Genomic DNA, 18,502 nt, shown 5'->3' on the forward strand with positions numbered 1-18,502 from the left:
TAAGCCTACATTAAATTTCAATGAAAATCCGAGAAAGTGGAGATTTAAAAATCAATTTAAACATGGCCGAAACACAAGTCGTAAATCCTTGCACATAAATCAGACTTTTAGTGATAATAACGCATTAATATATAATTATCATGTTTAGTGAGACATGGTACAGGAATTTACACTATAATCCTGGCCAATAAAAGGATAAGATAATCTTTTTTTTTCAAAACGTAGATAAAGCTTGTATTCACATACATTATTGAAAAACGAGAATACATTCATTACTAAGGAAAAGAATAAAGAACATGTTTAACCTTGTTTACCGTGTATTTCTTTGACACGAAGTAACATCACGAAGAATACAAAAAACACAACACGAACAGCGTCCCGAGCCGTCATGTTGGGAAAAATATGACAGTATTAGCTGCCAGTTCACAACCAACTACCTATCACAGGCGTATCTCAAATTGATATGATACTGAAGTTACCTTGAGCCAACAAGGAAGTGGAACTACTGCTGATCTTGCATAGCGGCTTCGTTAAGTAGATAGGATATGTATGTTGTATTCGCAAATCCACAGGAATATAATCTTACAAGTTCGTATACCCTTTCATTGTATCTGTCGACCGCCGTTTTTAACCGCTAGCTTTCCTTTAGTTACTAAACACGACCATGGGGCGTAATCGTACAAAAAAGAAAAATATCTTCAAAGTCGCCCAAACCGCCAAGAATTCTTGGTAAGGAAATTGTTTTGTACATTGACGTCAGCCACCTTCGGTGATTAGGCAATGCATGTTGGTACTGGAGTGGTAACATCATTTCAACCCTGAATATTCGCAATACTCGTTTGCGAAATGAACTCAACACAAAACTAGTAGCCAAATTGTTGGCTAATCAATGGGCTCAAGTGGGGTCCCGCTCAAGTGAACAAAAACCCTCTTATCTAATTGAAAACCTACTAGGATCTTTGGAGGCTGGCTTAAGGATTGTCTGACCTCGGTTTCCTCCGCCCTCACCCGACCTCATTCGTCGTGTCCTAAAACTAATCCATGTAGCTGGGTGTTTGCAAAGTTGTATTTAATCTATGCATAGCAAAAGCTGGGTGATGCCAAATGTGCGGGGCTAAATCTGTCAGTTATCTGAAGGGGGGGGGGGGGGGGGGATAGAGGAATGATAGAGAAAGGGGGGAATAGAGCAAGGTAGATATCTAATACAATCCGATCATTCTTTATAAACGAGGATATAGTATAACCAAAGATGTTTATTTTGACATCCACCCGTAATGTGTGTGTGTGTGTGTGTGTGTGTGTGTGTGTGTGTGTGTGTGTGTGTGTGTGTGTGTGAATGTGTGTGTGTGTCTGTATGTGTGCGTGCGTACAGCGTGCATGCGTGCGTGAGGTGTGTGTGTGTGTGTGTGTGTGTGAATTTCAGACAGAGACAAAGAGAGAGAGAGAGAGAGTCGCACAAATGTATTAGTAAGGCGTGCGGGCCCTAACAAGCCCGGTGACACATAATACAAACCGAAAACATTCAAAACAAACAATGTTAGAAAATATATATGTTTATACACTTTGCATCGTTGTTATTCAGAAGAACATTCTTGTCCGACTACAAGTTTGTATGATAAGGCAGTGCACATTGTTCCTTAAGATTCAAGAAAAGTAAATAACCCAACTCGGGATAAAGAAATTCCTTTAATTAGTGTGCGTTGTGCGGGACTGTCGTCTTTTTATCGTCTTGGTCAATTTTTTTTTAACTCGGTTTTATTTTCCTTGACTCAAGGGGCACAAACATAGACAGAGGAAATATTGACATCGAGGCACTCAAAATCCTTCAAACTGTGTATCTGATTGAATTAAATACGTCTGCATTCCATAACAAGATCAGAGTAGAAAGCTGTAGAAAGAGTGTTAACAGATCTTACGTCAAATTTGCGAATGCAGTTAAAACGTTCCTTTACTTTCTAAAAGAAAGGCATAAAATCCCTTATTCCCCCCTCTGCTTCTTTACCTCTGTGAACTTGTAGAGCTAGTTATTTTTCGATAAACACCCAGCAACCAAACAAATAACGACCCAGCAACAGCCTGAATCCTCGATAGCGCAATGGGTTGAGAAGCTGTTCTGCGTCGGTACTACTTTTGCGACTGAAAAGTTCCGAACGCTCTAATGTACGAAGTATACATCTCTGGAGCAAACAATACAAACATACCGCATTTAAATTAACAACTACAGGCTTGAACACATGAATCTCCATATAAAATCCATGAGTTTGGTTGTTTTCTGAATCTAGGTCTGCTGTGCACAAACGTTCATCACAAGCAAATTCCCAAGGCAAGTAACTCTCATACTTTGTCTAGCGACAAGAGTAGTTCCCCTTTCAAATTTCTTTTCACTCAGTTTCTTCGACAACAGACTGCAATCCGACGGTCAGTTTTCAACAATATTTCATTTAATAAACAGATCACACGCAACCAAATGCACACATCTCATCAATTTAAACAACATAAAGCGGTTTCATACACTATTTTCCCCAGAAAACTGAACTTCATACAGTTTTTAACGTTGGAACACGGGTGCAAAAGTTCGTCTGCTAGTCCCATTTGATTAAAGACCATTATCCTAAGCGATACCAAAACATATACTGAACACACAATATCTGCCTTTGCCGCCACAGCAGAATAACAGCATAATCTGTGTATTCGATTTTAGTCCAAAATAGGAAAACTGACAAGAAGTGTTAACAGAATGGAATGATTTGCACGGAACTATACAACCGCGCATTAATCGATCGCAGGTTGACTGGTTGAGTGAATAGGATTCGATCAAACTTTCGCAAAAAAACTCCTCTTCTCTTTGAATAACTGAAGAAAGGAGGAATAAAGAGGTTACACACCTCGTCTCAGTGATTATAAAAAATAATGGTCTCAGTTCGCGGTCATGAAAAAGGTCGCTAAAGCTCGCATTTTTCATGATCCGCTAACTTCGACCATTATTTTTAATAATCACTGAGACTCAGTATGTAACCTCTACTTATCGGGGGTACTTTCTCAAAACACACAAAAATGCGTGGTATGGCAACTGCTGACAAATACACGACCTTGATATCCACTTGAGCATGTCCACGTAACTGCAGTATTACAATTATTAAATATGTAGCGGGTGGGTCGTGTAACCTTACGCGCGGTTTGTGTCCTATTAAAATGTGTGTAACTCTGTTTTCTTGAGTGAAAACTGACCCTGAAGTAAATATTTTATTGTCGGTACTAAAAACAATTTTATATGATTGAAATGTTAAGTCCTTTGTACTGGAAACTTGCATTCTCCCAGTAAGGTCATATAATGTACTACGTTGCAAGCCCCTGGAGCAAATTTTTCATTAGTGCTTTTGTGAACAAGAAACAATTAACAAGTGGCTCTATCCCATCTCCCACCCCCCCCCCCCCTCCAACAAATTTTATTCAATGTGAAATCCGATAAGAAAAAGGTACCCCCCCCCCCCCCCACAATGCTGCTCTTAACCCTCAAAACAAGCCCCAGAATGCACCAGATTGCACAGATTTTAACCGTTTTTCAAAAATTTTCCGGGGGAGCATGCCCCCGGACCCCCCTAGTTCGCGCGCCTGCTTTGCAGGCGCGCGCTTGTGGCTTCGCCACTTCGCTGATTTGCCCCCCCAAAAAAGGAGGAACCCCCCCCCCCCCCCCCCCCGTACAACTCATTTGGTCCGGCCCTGCATATACACGTAAATATATACACACACTTAGACATCCAAGTAAAATGAAAGACACACGCATATCAGACACACGCAGTCACACACACACACACAGAGCAACACTGCAATAACAATCGTACGTACGCTCAGCCTGAGTCTATGAATAGCTCAATGAACGCGATACACACACAGCGACATTACTGCCGCCGCTGAGCTAGAGTCTATAAATAGCTGACTGAACGCGACAACGCGGGGCGAGAGAGGAAACTGTGCGGCCCACTGATACCAGTCACATACTGAACGCGCACAATGCACCAACATGTGTAACACGGGATCTTTCACGGCTCGTGTACACGCAATGGCGGCCCGACGTGTACCGACACAATTGTATAGCCACCACGATTGGACATGTTTGTGTAATGTGTGTGGTGCTAGCTGTGAGACACCCAGCAATGCCATAACACGTTAGTGTGACGCGACTGTGATAGAGCCACCACGATTGGACATGTGTGTGTAATGTGTGTGTGGTTCTATCGGTGAGACACCCAGCAATACCATAACACGTTAGTGTGGCGCGATCAGGAACTATGTATAGCACAAAAAGTGTGTACTGTGTGTGTCCAGTACAGTGGGTGCTGTCATGGACCACGTATAGACATTACAGTGGGTTCGGTACACAGACTCCGGATTGTCGTGTAAGTGTTTTAACTTGTGTGACTCAACGATAACACAGGATCATCGTCGTGTAACTGATCATAACTCGTGTGACTCAACGATAACAATACACATGCAGGCACAGGATCATCGTCGTGTAACTGATCGTAACTTGTGTGACTCAACGATAATAATACACTGACACAGTTCATCGTGTAACTGTTCATAATTTGTGTGTCTCAACGATAACAATACACTGACACAGATCATCGTGTAACTGATCATAACTTGTGTGACTCAACGATAACAATACACTGACACAGATCATCGTGTAACTGATCATAACTTGTGTGACTCAACGATAACAATACACTGACACAGATCATCGTGTAACTGATCGTAACTTGTGTGACTCAACGATAACAATACACAGGCACAGGATCATCGTCGTGTAACTGTTCATAACTTGTGTGACTCAACGATAACACTGAATACACGGGCACAGGATCATCGTCGTGTAACTGTTTATAAGTTGTGTTACTCAACGATAACAATATACAGACACAGGATCATCGTCGTGTAACTGTTCATAACTTGTGTGACTCAACGATAACAATATACAGACACAGGATCATCGTCGTGTAACTGTTCATAACTTGTGTGACTCAACGATAACAATATATATACAGACACAGGATCATCGTATAACTGTTCATAACTTGTGTTACTCAACGATAACAATACACTGACACAGATCATCGTGTAACTGTTCATAACTTGTGTTACTCAACGATAACAATACACTGACACAGATCATCGTGTAACTGTTCATAACTTGTGTGACTCAACGATAACAATACACAGAGAGCAGGTCGTGTAACTGATGATTATGTGTGTTAGCTCTGTATGTGTGTTAGCCCTGTAAGTGTGTCGGGCTGTAGTCTAGACTAGGGTCAGGACTAGGACACACGTGTTAGCCCTGTGTGTTGGGCTGTAGTCTAGACTTAACTAGGGTTAGGGTACGGACACACGTGTTAGCCCTGTATGTGTGTTAGCCCTGTTTGTGTGTAAGCCCTGTATGTGTGTTGGGCTGTAGTCCAGACACATTGATGATCAGCGACAGGTCTACGGACACACGTGCGAGCTGTGTTGTTCAGTCAGTGCCCATGTCTTGAACCTTAAGTCTAGAGCACTTACAGAAAGAACTTCAGTTCAGTGACCATGTAACGTGTCAGTGTCAAGGTGTACATAGCATTATACTTGTCAGTGTCAAGGTGTATCATTGTACGTGTCAGTGTTTATACAGTGTCTGCCAACATCATGCCGTCCACGGAAGCACAAAGCATCATGGGGGCTAAACGTCATCAAAAATTGCCGGATAACACCGCAAAAGGTCACATCTTTCCGGACAACACAAAGCAGGCTACAGACCCTCCCACGCTACATGACAACACGCCAGGAACTCTCACCCTGCATGACACCACGCCAGGAACTCCCACCCTGCATGACACCACACCAGGAACTCCCACCCTGCATGACACCACACCAGGAACTCCCACCCTGCATGACAACACACCAGGAACTCCCACCCTGCATGACAACACGCCAGGAACTCTCACCCTGCAAGACAACACGCAAGGAACTCTCACCCTATATGACAACACACCAGGAACTCTCACCCTACATGACAACACACCAGGAACTCTCACCCTGCATGACAACACACCAGGAACTCCCACCCTACATGACAACACGCCAGGAACGGCAACACTAATTCAGCCCCAGCGTCACAACCTGAAGAACCGCTTTGAGCTGCTGCGGACACTGGGCGAGGGGTCGTACGGCAAGGTCAAACTGGCCTGTGAGCGTGTCACTGGACATCAGGTAAGATTACTGTGGGTAAAATGTTTTGAAAGTTTCAAAGCAATCCACCAAGTCATTGCTGAAATACAGCGCTTTTTGTTATGATACCACTCAAAATTGACGAAAAAGGTCCCGTTTTTGACAGCTCATGCGATCGACACCTGCTAGTAGGAATAGCATAGCACACGAAATACACAAGCTAGCTAAACAAAACAACCTGTTCGGGGTAGATAATTAATGTGGCTTTCTTTTTATATATGTTAAAGGTGCAAAATGTTTGCCCATTGGGATTTTTTGTCGATTTTTAATGGGATCCTTCTGTTTTTGTCAAGTTGTATTTAAGCGGCGATCACGTGATCCCTGAAAAATAAATCTGTAATCCAAAAGATGATATCGATAGTCGAGTGACCGGCTTTAACTGGCATATAGATTTAAATTAATCTGAACTGTTTTCGAAAACTGTGACACAAAGTGATTTACTGAAAATATGACTTTTATAAGGCATAGCTCGATAAGCGATAGATCACTAAATCAAACAAAACAAGTCTCGAAGAAATCGGACACTTATTGGGTACAAAGTGGAAAAAAAAGGTGTGTGCATGTGCTGTTCATAACACTTACACCATACTGTTAAGATGCTGATTAAGAGAAAACATATGACACAGTGTACATAATAAAAGATGTACTGGATAAGAATCCCATAAATGAAGCTCAAGACACAAACGTAGAAATTATGTGGTCCACCCATGGCAGTTCATAACCGTACAACAATGTTATTGTTAGGGTACTCAGATAAGTAAGACTTAAACTCAATGTTATTCTGAGCAAATGAAGATGGAATTGGTATAAAGCAAGTCACAAAGTATACATGTAACACATTTCTGAGGTACAACATGCAAATCTAGGTACTACAGTCTCATTAAGCCTGGTTTAACGAACATTGTGAATTTTCAAGCAAAAATCTAGCTACAGTCTCGTTAAGCCTGGTTTAACAAACATTGTGAATTTTCAAGCAAAAATCTAGCTACAGTCTCGTTAAGCCTGGTTTAACGAACATTGTGAATTGTCAAGCAAAAATCTAGGTACTACAGTCTCGTTAAGCCTGGTTTAACGAACATTGTGAATTGTCAAGCACAAATCTAGGTACTACAGTCTCGGTAAGCCTGGTTTAACGAACATTGTGAATTTTCAGGCACAAATAAAGGGAAATGTGACAAAAGCCAGATATCAGATAGTGAGTTGAGCGAAATATTAAGTCAACTGACAAAAAGTATCATGTCGTCAATAACCAGTCAAAAATCAAGTTAACAACTTAAATACAGGCAGATGAATAAGTCGTTAACATTTTGTGTTCATAACTTTACATCGTGACATTGCATTTTGCTACCTAGCAACCAAACAGTGCAGAACTTGGATACAGTACCCATGTCCAAACGACACACACTAAATATACATCTATAACAAAAGTCCAATGGAATACTTTGTAACTGTAAATACTCAGCTATTATTCTAAACAAAATGGAGGAGTTCATAACTTTACACTAAATAATCTGGCTCAAGTTCTGAACAAAGATGTCTCCCATGGCTTAAGATACATTCAGTGACTTCAGACACGAGCTTATTACTATTAGGGTCATGGAGCAAACATCTTGTGAATAATAAAAATACATCAGTATTGACAGAAACACTGGCCTCAAATATATGGTGCATGTTCATAACATCACACGACACGCGTGAACGCAGCAAAATGCCATCTTGTCACTTTGGAAACATAAAGTAAACAAGATGGATAAATATATGGCATAAGAAATACATTTTCAGATAAAAAGGAATACAACGCGACAAATACTAAGAAATATTCTTTGACTATTGTGCAGGTAGCCATGACGTATTGTGATAACGTGTGTTGACTTGTGCAGGTAGCCATGACGTATTGTTATGACGTGTGTTGACTGTTGTGCAGGTAGCCATGACGTATTGTGATGACGTGTGTTGACTGTTGTGTAGGTAGCCATGACGTATTGTGATGACGTGTGTTGACTGTTGTGCAGGTAGCCATGACGTATTGTGATGACGTGTGTTGACTGTTGTGCAGGTAGCCATGACGTATTGTGATGACGTGTGTTGACTGTTATGTAGGTAGTCATGACGTATAGTGATGACGTGTGTTGACTGTTGTGTAGGTAGCCATCAAGTACGTGAAGAAAAGCAAGATCCAGAACGAGGCCGACCTGACTCGCATCAGGCGTGAAATCCGCATTCTGTCCAGCCTGCGTCATCCAAACATCGTCAACATCCGTCAAGGTGAGTCACCCCAACATTGTCAACATCCGTCAAGCCTCAAGGTGACGTGTATAGACTTGTCCTGTTGTTGTTGATTGTAACGTCTTAGTCACCCCAACATTGTCAACATCCACCAAGGTGACTTGTATAGACTTGCCCTGTTGTTGTTGATTGTAACGTATTAGTCACCCCAACATTGTCAACATCCGTCAAGGTGACTTGTATAGACTTGTCCTGTTGTTGTTGATTGTAACGTATTAGTCACCCCAACATTGTCAACATCCGTCAAGGTGACTTGTATAGGCTTGTCCTGTTGTTGTTGATTGTAACGTATTAGTCGCCCCAACATTGTCAACATCCGTCAAGGTGACTTGTATAGACTTGTCCTGTTGTTGTTGATTGTAACGTATACGTATTAGTCACCCCAACATTGTCAACATCCGTCAAGGGGACTTGTATAGACTTGTCCTGTTGTTGTTGATTGTAACGTATTAGTCACCCCAACATTGTCAACATCCGTCAAGGTGACTTGTATAGACTTGTCCTGTTGTTGTTGATTGTAACGTATTAGTCACCCCAACATTGTCAACATCCGTCAAGGTGACTTGTATAGACTTGTCCTGTTGTTATTGATTGTAACGTATTAGTCACCCCAACATTGTCAACATCCGTCAAGGTGACTTGTCCTGTTGTTGTTGATTGTAACGTCTTAGTCACCCCAACATCGTCAACATCCGTCAAGGTAACTTGTATAGACTTGTCCTGTTGTTGTTGATTGTAACGTATTAGTCACCCCAACATTGTCAACATCCGTCAAGGTGACTTGTATAGACTTGTCCTGTTGTTGTTGATTGTAACGTATACGTATTAGTCACCCCAACATTGTCAACATCCGTCAAGGTGACTTGTATAGACTTGTCCTGTTGTTGTTGATTGTAACGTATTAGTCACCCCAACATTGTCAACATCCGTCAAGGTGACTTGTATAGACTTGTCCTGTTGTTATTGATTGTAACGTATTAGTCACCCCAACATTGTCAACATCCGTCAAGATGACTTGTTGTCCTGTTGTTGTTGATTGTAACGTCTTAATCACCCCAACATCGTCAACATCCGTCAAGGTGACTTATCCTGTTGTTGTTGATTGTAACGTCTTAGTCACCCCAACATTGTCAACATCCGTCAAGGTAACTTGTATAGACTTGTCCTGTTGTTGTTGATTGTAACGTATTAGTCACCCCAACATTGTCAACATCCGTCAAGGTGACTTGTATAGACTTGTCCTGTTGTTGTTGATTGTAACGTATACGTATTAGTCACCCCAACATTGTCAACATCCGTCAAGGGGACTTGTATAGACTTGTCCTGTTGTTGTTGATTGTAACGTATTAGTCACCCCAACATTGTCAACATCCATCAAGGTGACTTGTATAGACTTGTCCTGTTGTTGTTGATTGTAACGTATACGTATTAGTCACCCCAACATTGTCAACATCCGTCAAGGTGACTTGTATAGACTTGTCCTGTTGTTGTTGATTGTAACGTATTAGTCACCCCAACATTGTCAACATCCATCAAGGTGACTTGTATAGACTTGTCCTGTTGTTGTTGATTGTAACGTCTTATAGTCACCCCAACATTGTCAACATCCGTCAAGGTGACTTGTCCTGTTGTTGTTGATTGTAACGTCTTATAGTCACCCCAACATTGTCAACATCCGTCAAGGTGACTTGTCCTGTTGTTGTTGATTGTAACGTCTTATAGTCACCCCAACATTGTCAACATCCGTCAAGGTGACTTGTCCTGTTGTTGTTGATTGTAACGTCTTAGTCACCCCAACATTGTCAACATCCGTCAAGGTAACTTGTCCTGTTGTTGATTGTAACGTCTTAGTCACCCCAACATTGTCAACATCCGGCAAGGTGACTTGTCCTGTTGTTGTTGATTGTAACGTCTTAGTCACTCCAACATTGTCAACATCCGTCAAGGTGACTTGTCCTGTTGCGTGTTGCAGTGTACGAGAAGAAGGACCGCATCGTACTGGTGATGGACTGCGCGACAGGGGGCGAGCTGTACGACTATCTCAACACTCACCGCTGTCTGCCTGAGTCACAGACACGCCGCTTCTTCAGACAGATCTCCGCTGCTCTGCACTGCATACACCAGGTCAGACACTGCTTTTATTCACTACAAAGAGAGAGAGAGAGAGAGAGAGAGAGAGAGAGAGAGAGAGAGAGAGAGAGAGAAAGAGAGAGAGAGAGAGAGAGAGAGAGAGAGAGAGAGAAAGAGAGAGAGAGAGAGAGAGAGAGAGAGAGAGAGAGAGAGAGAGAGAGAGAGAGAGAGAGAGAGAGGGGTTTGAGCTGAACTTTGTTTGAAAAGCATAACGATTTAAGGCTTGGCCTTTTCTTATAATCTGTCTTTTAACACACGTACACGCACAAACACAAACACACGCAGAAACACACAAACATATACACTCACTCACTCACTCACTCACTAACTTACTCACTCATCAACTCATTATCACGCTCACACTTGAGTTCCTGAGAATGATATCCCCAGACAGTATTTTTCATGTTTTTGATATATATGTTTTTGATGACGTCTTATCCGGCTTTTTGTGAAAGTTGAAGCAGTACTGTCACACCCTTATTTTTTCGTCACATTGATTGACATTTCTATGGTTACAGAACGGCATGGTTTAACATCTTGCTGTATATTTGTATGGTTACAAAACGCCATGGTTTAGCATCTTGCTGTATATTTCTATGGTTACAGAACGGCATGGCGTAACGTCAGCCTATATGTTTTCATGGTTACAGAACGGCATGACGTAATCTCTCTCTTTGTGTTTTTATGGTAACAGAACGGCATCGTGCATCGAGACCTGAAGCTTGAGAACATCGTGCTTGACGAAGAGCGGAATGTTAAGGTCAGTATTCAAGGTCAAGGTCATTCTTCCAAATTGATGTCCATATTTTTCATTCACGAACATACCTTTAAAGCACCGCTGTTTATCGCACTCAAACCTATATTTGGTAAACATTATGTTCAATTGAACGCCCTCTGTGAAACCTGAACATTGTCGAAAAGACAAAACATAACATGACTTGACACAACACTGGAGAGAGAAGACCGCAGACACCGCGCTGTATGACTTGGATGGAAAAACGATGACCTTTGACTGCATGTCTACTGTTACACCTTTACCTGTCTGTCTTTGGATCGTTACAGTTATTTATTCAGATGTGATGCAATGTTTCAGAAAAAGTTGTTAAACTTGTCATAGGATTGTTCAGTTGTGTCCAAAACATTCATGACTTCGCATGTCTCCAGAGAAATGATTGATGCGGATACTGTCCAAGTTTAAGTTGCGTGTTGCCACTGGCGTTAATTTGCTAGTCATGCAAACACATGAGAGAAAACTGAACGTTCACGCTGTTTCGCGCTGACTGCTGTTATCGCTGTGTGCCTCTAGAACCACGGCACGGTTGGCCTTGTGGTAAGGCGTCCGCCCCGTGATCGGGAGGTCGTGGGTTCAAACCCCGGCCGGGTCATACCTAAGACTTTAAAATTGGCAATCTAGTGGCTGCTCCGCCTGGCGTCTGGCATTATGGGGTTAGTGCTAGGACTGGTTGGTCCGGTGTCAGAATAATGTGACTGGGTGAGACATGAAGCCTGTGCTGCGACTTCTGTCTTGTGTGTGGTGCACGTTATATGTCAAAGCAGCACCGCCCTGATATGGCCCTTCGTGGTCGGCTGGGCGTTAAGCAAACAAACAAACAAACAGCCTCTAGAACCATGCTACGGTCACGCTTGGATGGGCATCGCTGTGGCACCAGAATCATCGCTTACATATCAAGCGTCTTTACAGGCCTAGCACATTTGCGTCAGTGCTTATACGCACATACAACTTTTGCAGTGCGTGTATCAATCATTTGTCTAAAGACGTGCAAAGTTATGAATATTGTTAACACAACTGAACAATCCTATGACGTGTTTAAAAACTTCTTTCGAAACATTGCATAACATTTTAAGAAAAGATGGTAACGATCCACAATTTCGCACGAAGTATGTCTAGTATGTTGGTAAAATATTCTGAAAGTTTCAAAGCAATCCACAAAGTAATTGCTATACTCGTAGTGCCGCGTTTTTTTAATTTTTTTATGATTCCCCTATAAGATAACGCAAAAGTCCCGTTTTTGATCGATCTTGCAATCGACACCTGCATCAGTAGGAAAAGCATAGCACATGAAATACGTAAGGGAGCGAAACAAAACAATATGTTCAGGGTAGATAATTGATTTTTGCTGTCTACTCGTATGTCAAAGTTGCAAAGTTTTGCCTATTGTGATTTTGTGTTGATTTTTCATTCAGCCTTTCCGTTTTTGTCTGGTCGATTTTGAGGGTATCCTTATTTGAGCGGCGGTCACGTGATCCCTGTAAAAGAAATCTGTAATCTAAAAGGTGATCCTGATAGTTAAGTGAACTGCCTTAGCTTACCGCATATAAAGTTGTAATGAAATGACACGGGAGTTAATGCTTTCATTTGGGTTCGAAATTTGTTGCAATAATGGGTTTTTTGGAAGTTTATTTCACGTGTATGATTGCAGACTGCAGATTTCGGTCTGTTCAACTATTTCACTTGTATGATTGCAGATTGCAGATTTCGACCTAGCCAACTATTTCACTTGTATGATTGCAGATTGCAGATTTTGACCTAACCAACTATTTCACTTGTATGATTGCAGATTGCAGATTTCGCCTTAACCAACTATTTCACTTGTATGATTGCAGATTGCAGATTTCGGCCTAGCCAACTATTTCTCACCAGACAGCATGCTGAAGACGTTCTGTGGCAGCCCGTTGTACGCCTCTCCGGAAATCGTGAACGGCAAGGCATATCATGGCCCTGAGGTGAGAACACACACACACACACACACGCACGCACGCGCGCGCGCACGCACGCACGCACGCACGCACACACACACACACACAGACACACACACACACACGCACGCACACGCACACACACACACACACACACACACACACACACACAGTGACACACCTGTTGACACATTCCCTGGTTCTCTCAGGTGGATGTATGGAGTCTGGGTGTGATCCTCTACACGCTATCCTACGGAGCCATGCCCTTTCAACATTCCAACCTGAAGGTGCTGCGACAACAAATCTCCAGTGGCCATTACGTGCAGCCCTCTCAGCCGTGCGGTAAGAATGATCATCCTTCAGTACACTATTTGACCGCAATTTATGTTCCTTATATGGTCAAACGCGACATTTTTTATTTCCGTAGAAGGTAAAAGGTCGTATAAATCGTTTTAGTGCACTCTTCGACCGCAGTTTATGTTCCTTCTGAATTCTAGTCGATTTTTTAATTGGTACATTACGTTTTTGTCAGTTCGATTGTGGGGGTACCCTGACTTCGGCGGCGGTCACGTGATACCTACAACAGAAATCTTGAATCCGAAAAGTGTGCAAGATAGCCAAGTGAAGGGCCTTTAATGGCATATACAGTTTGAATAAAATGACACGGGAATGAATGTTTTAGTTGGGTAACGTAAATGGGTGCAATAATTGTTTTGCTCAGTTTAGTCTAACAGGGACCAGCTTTTCCACTGCTTATGATGCAAAAGTCACCGAGACAAACTTCATTATGGAGACACTTTTTCGCCTGCTGTTTCCCCTGGAAGAATTTTTAGAACCTACACGACACGCTATACTTTCTAGAGTGACATTACTTTGCTTTGACGTCAAAGATTGCACCAGGCTTTGGAAGAGTTCGAGGTTCCAAAAGAAGCGTCTTCAATTTTGATGCCTGGACTGCGGGACGTTTTTAGTCAAATACACCTAAGTACAGTATATAGGATAAACAGGATACTACATGGCTTGTTGTTGTCGTATCAGATCAACACCCGTTGCTTTTTCAAATATTGAAAAGCTCGCTTTCGCTCGCAGTTCAATATTTAAAACAGCAACTCGTGTACATTTGGTACGACACAGCAAGCCATGTAGTATTCTCTATTTACGTTTTATTTTTAGCTGCGCAGGAATCTTCAATGACGATCGTTTAGAAACCAAAAATGGACCCGGAACAAAGGGTGATTTTTCACTTGTTCGAAACAAAATGTCCAGTCCCACCACATGAGAATGTTCCCACACCATCTATATTCGATGTCATGGTCTTTGAGAAAAGGATATTTCTTAAAGAAACCTTGAACGCTAAAGTTCTATCGTTTTTACTTAACACCAGGTTCACCGCATACTTTCATCAGATATCAACGTCAGCGAATCAAAGAGAGTGACGTTAAATAAATGATTTTATCATCATCGATTTCGCGCGACACAAACTTGTTATGTCATTATTGAGAGCGACCTTGGCATTGGTGACCTCAAATGTTCAAAAACAAATTGCGTTTTTTTCTAAATACGTCATGTTTGAGTGATATACTGTTTCGCCAGATTGTTGTGATATGAACCCAATTTGCACTTGATCATAACTTGATAGAAGCTGAGAAATATGCAGTAGAATGAACGGACTACTTTCAAGATCGGACTTACCAAAACTGTACATTGTGAACGCATTTCGTGAAATGTAAATAGACAAGGCATTGAGTCAACAACAACAACAATATTCATAACCACAAAAAGAGTGTACTATAGAAATTACAGAAGGTTCTGTTGTAACTCAAGTTGGGAATCCCTCGCGAATTTCTTCGTTAAGAGGAATATGAGGGAGTCTCGGCAAGCCTCGAACCCATAAGTGCCCCACTAAACAAAGAAAGTCTCTCGGGATTCCCATTGTGAGGTAAAAATAGAACATTGCGTAATCTGTATTTATCCTGTATCTCATGACCTGCTTGCGTTTGTCTCTGTTAACTCAGGCAAGTGTATAGGCTGCGTATTCGCCCTGACAACCAGCGTATTTCATGGACGCAAACCCTCGTTCTCGCCTTGGAGAAGGTTGAAGGATAGACGCTAAACGTATATAAATCCAGCCACAAACGCGAGTCATTGCTTTTGTAATATGTATGTATCTATGTATGTATCTGTGTGTGTGTGTGTGTGTGTGTGTGTGTGTGTGCGTGTGTGCGTCTGTGTCTGTCTCTGTGTGTGTACAGGAGCGGCCAGTCTCATCCGCCACATGCTGACGGTCAAGTCCTCACTGCGCGCCACCCTGCCGGACATCCTGGGTCACTGGTGGGTCAACCTGGGGCATGACGTCACGCCGGATGGCCGCCAGTGCCGGCCACTGACACAGTCCGGTCACAATACAACATTTGAGAACGACCTTGACCCCACATCAAGCTTACCACCACCCGGGCTGCACCGCGTGCCGGGGTCACGCAGTTTGGGGAGGCCGGTGAAGGTCACAAATGACGACCTTGACCCCATCTCAAGGTTACCGCCACCTGGGCTGCACCGCGTGCCGGGGTCACGGAGCTGGCGGAGGTCGGTGAAGGTCACGCATGACGAGAGTCAGCAGCTTTTTGACTTCGGCTCGTCGTCTTTGTCGTCGTTGTCTTCGAGATGTCCGCAGAAAGGTCATGAACGTCAGTCCAACAGTGACGGCGGGTTGCCTTGGAATCCAACTGTTGCCTGCGGTGTTGAGAAGCTCCACACAAGGGTGATGGAAAGCCTGGGATGTCCGGAACAGACTGAGGACAACTCGGGCAGGAGTCTAGACGAGAAAGCTATCGCGACCCTTGCCTTGTCAGACGCACACTCTAACCAGCCAACACCGGGCCAGCATAACACTATCGCAACCCTTGCCTTGTCAGACGCACACTCTAACCAGCCAACACCAGGCCAGCATAACACTATCGCAACCCTTGCCTTGTCAGACGCACACTCTAACCAGCCAACACCGGGCCAGCATAACACTATCGTGACCCTTGCCTTGTCAGACGCACACTCTAACCAGCCAACACCAGGCCAGCATAACACTATCGCAACCCTTGCCTTGTCAGACGCACACTCTAACCAGCCAACACCAGGCCAGCATAACACTATCGCAACCCTTGCCTTGTCAGACTCACACTCTAACCAGCCAACACCGGGCCAGCATAACGCTATCGCAACCCTTGCCTTGTCAGACGCACACTCTAACCAGCCAACACCGGGCCAGCATAACACTATCGCAACCCTTGCCTTGTCAGACTCACACTCTAACCAGCCAACACCGGGCCAGCATAACACTATCGCAACCCTTGCCTTGTCAGACGCACACTCTAACCAGCCAACACCGGACAAGCATTACGGTGTTGTCAAGCACACACCACCTGACGCAAACCCCCGTCAGTCTGAGGGCCGTGACTCTTACCAGCCTCACAGTGAAAGATGCACTGTGCTGAAGACACATGGTGTCCTTGACTTGGATCGCAGACCCACGCGCAGCATTCTGAAGATCAAGGGCAAGTTCTCGGGAGGGGACAGCGGTTGCTGCGTCATGTCGGATGATGCCGCGCTGAGGCTTGAGGAAGAAGAGGACGACTGCCCTCTCTGCCGCTCTACGCTGTCAGACTGTCCACAGTCTCTTTTGACGTCACAGACAGTACGGGGGTTGTCAGAGCAGTCCATACTGACGTCACAGACAGTACAAGGGATGTCGGGGCAGTCCATATTGACGTCACAGACAGTACAAGGGATGTCAGAGCAGTCCTTATTGACGTCACAGACAGTACAAGGGATGTCAGAGCAGTCCATATTGACGTCACAGACAGTACAAGGGATGTCGGGGCAGTCCCTAGTGACGTCTCATACAGAAAAGGGATTGTCAGGGCAGTCCTTAGTGACGTCACAGACCGTACAATGGATGCCAGGACAGCCCCTAGTGACGTCACAGACAGAAAAAAGGATGTCAGGACAGTTCCTTGTGACGTCACAAACAGAAAAAGGGATGTCAGGGCAGCTGACTGACCCAGGCACTGCCGCTGTTCCCCCTCTTTCCTCGAATATACCACGTTCGTCTGCTTGCTCGCCCCATCTCTTGTCTGCAGAACATGGCTCTGTTCCGACAGGTCCACGGTCAAACGGTCAGTGTCACAACCCCCCTGTCCCTGCACACAGTGATGACTGCCCCCGAAAGCTACACACCCAGAGCACGCTAGCTCAGGCCACTGGAAGCCACCGCAATGCCACCACTGGCTACGCTACGTCAACGTACCATGTGACCGGTAGCGTCAGTGACGTCATCATTCCAAACGCGATGTGTCTGTGTCATGTCAGTTATGACGTCAGCAAAGTGGTCAGGCGGCACAAAGGCATCCTGAAAAACAGCGCTTCCACCACCAGCAACAGCAGCAGTACCACCAAGATGTCGTCCCTAGAGGAAGCCGGCAAACGGTTCAGCGTTGGCAGTGTCAGTTCCTGCTCGTCAGCGGACATCCTCGACCTGTCCTACGACAGCGGCGACTGCGAGCCCATTGGGGACCCCTACCACGTGACGGCTGTCGCTGGTGTTTGTGGTGGCGTGCACAACGAGGACCGGGACAGCTTGACTTTACAGGGAGACAACTCCACTCCTGGGCTTGAGTGAGAACAGGTTGTGAAACTCCTTACCTGGGCTTTAGTGAGAACAGTTTGTGAAACTCCTTACCTGGGCTTTAGTGAGAACAGTTTGTGAAACTCCTTACCTGGGCTTTAGTAAGAACAGTTTGTGAAATTCCAGACCTGGGCTTCAGTGAGAACAGTTTGTGAAATTCCTTACCTGGGCTTTAGTGAGAACAGTTTGTGAAACTCCTTACCTTGGCTTTAGTGAGAACAGTTTGTGAAATTCCTCACCTGGGCTTCAGTGAGAACAGTTTATGAAATTCCTCACCTGGGCTTTAGTAAAAACAATTTGTAAAACTCCGCACCTGGGCTTTAGTTAATTTGTTTTGTAAAACTCCGCACCTGGGCTTTCAGGGCTCGACCAGGGAGCAAGAGACAATGGGACATTTGTCCCTCTCAACCCAATTCCAATTTGACAATTCCGGTG

At 43.9% G+C, this 18,502-nt stretch overlaps 1 protein-coding gene across 1 annotated transcript in view; it reads left to right on the plus strand.

Moving 5' to 3' along the window:
• Positions 1–4,871: 4,871 nt before the first annotated feature.
• LOC138965133 (serine/threonine-protein kinase par-1-like) overlaps positions 4,872–18,502 on the plus strand; it is a 13,766-nt gene continuing 135 nt past the window's right edge. The window contains exons 1-7 of the mRNA XM_070337257.1: positions 4,872–6,240; positions 8,403–8,523; positions 10,517–10,668; positions 11,369–11,434; positions 13,300–13,419; positions 13,602–13,734; positions 15,645–18,502. The exon at positions 15,645–18,502 is cut by the window's right edge and continues 135 nt beyond it. Of these exons, the coding sequence (XP_070193358.1) occupies positions 5,677–6,240; positions 8,403–8,523; positions 10,517–10,668; positions 11,369–11,434; positions 13,300–13,419; positions 13,602–13,734; positions 15,645–18,061 (3,573 nt within the window). The 5' untranslated portion in view covers positions 4,872–5,676 and the 3' untranslated portion in view covers positions 18,062–18,502. The remainder of the gene's footprint in view (positions 6,241–8,402; positions 8,524–10,516; positions 10,669–11,368; positions 11,435–13,299; positions 13,420–13,601; positions 13,735–15,644) is intronic.

The sequence above is a fragment of the Littorina saxatilis genome, linkage group LG4, assembly GCF_037325665.1.
Source record: "Littorina saxatilis isolate snail1 linkage group LG4, US_GU_Lsax_2.0, whole genome shotgun sequence".
NCBI lineage: Eukaryota > Metazoa > Mollusca > Gastropoda > Littorinimorpha > Littorinidae > Littorina > Littorina saxatilis.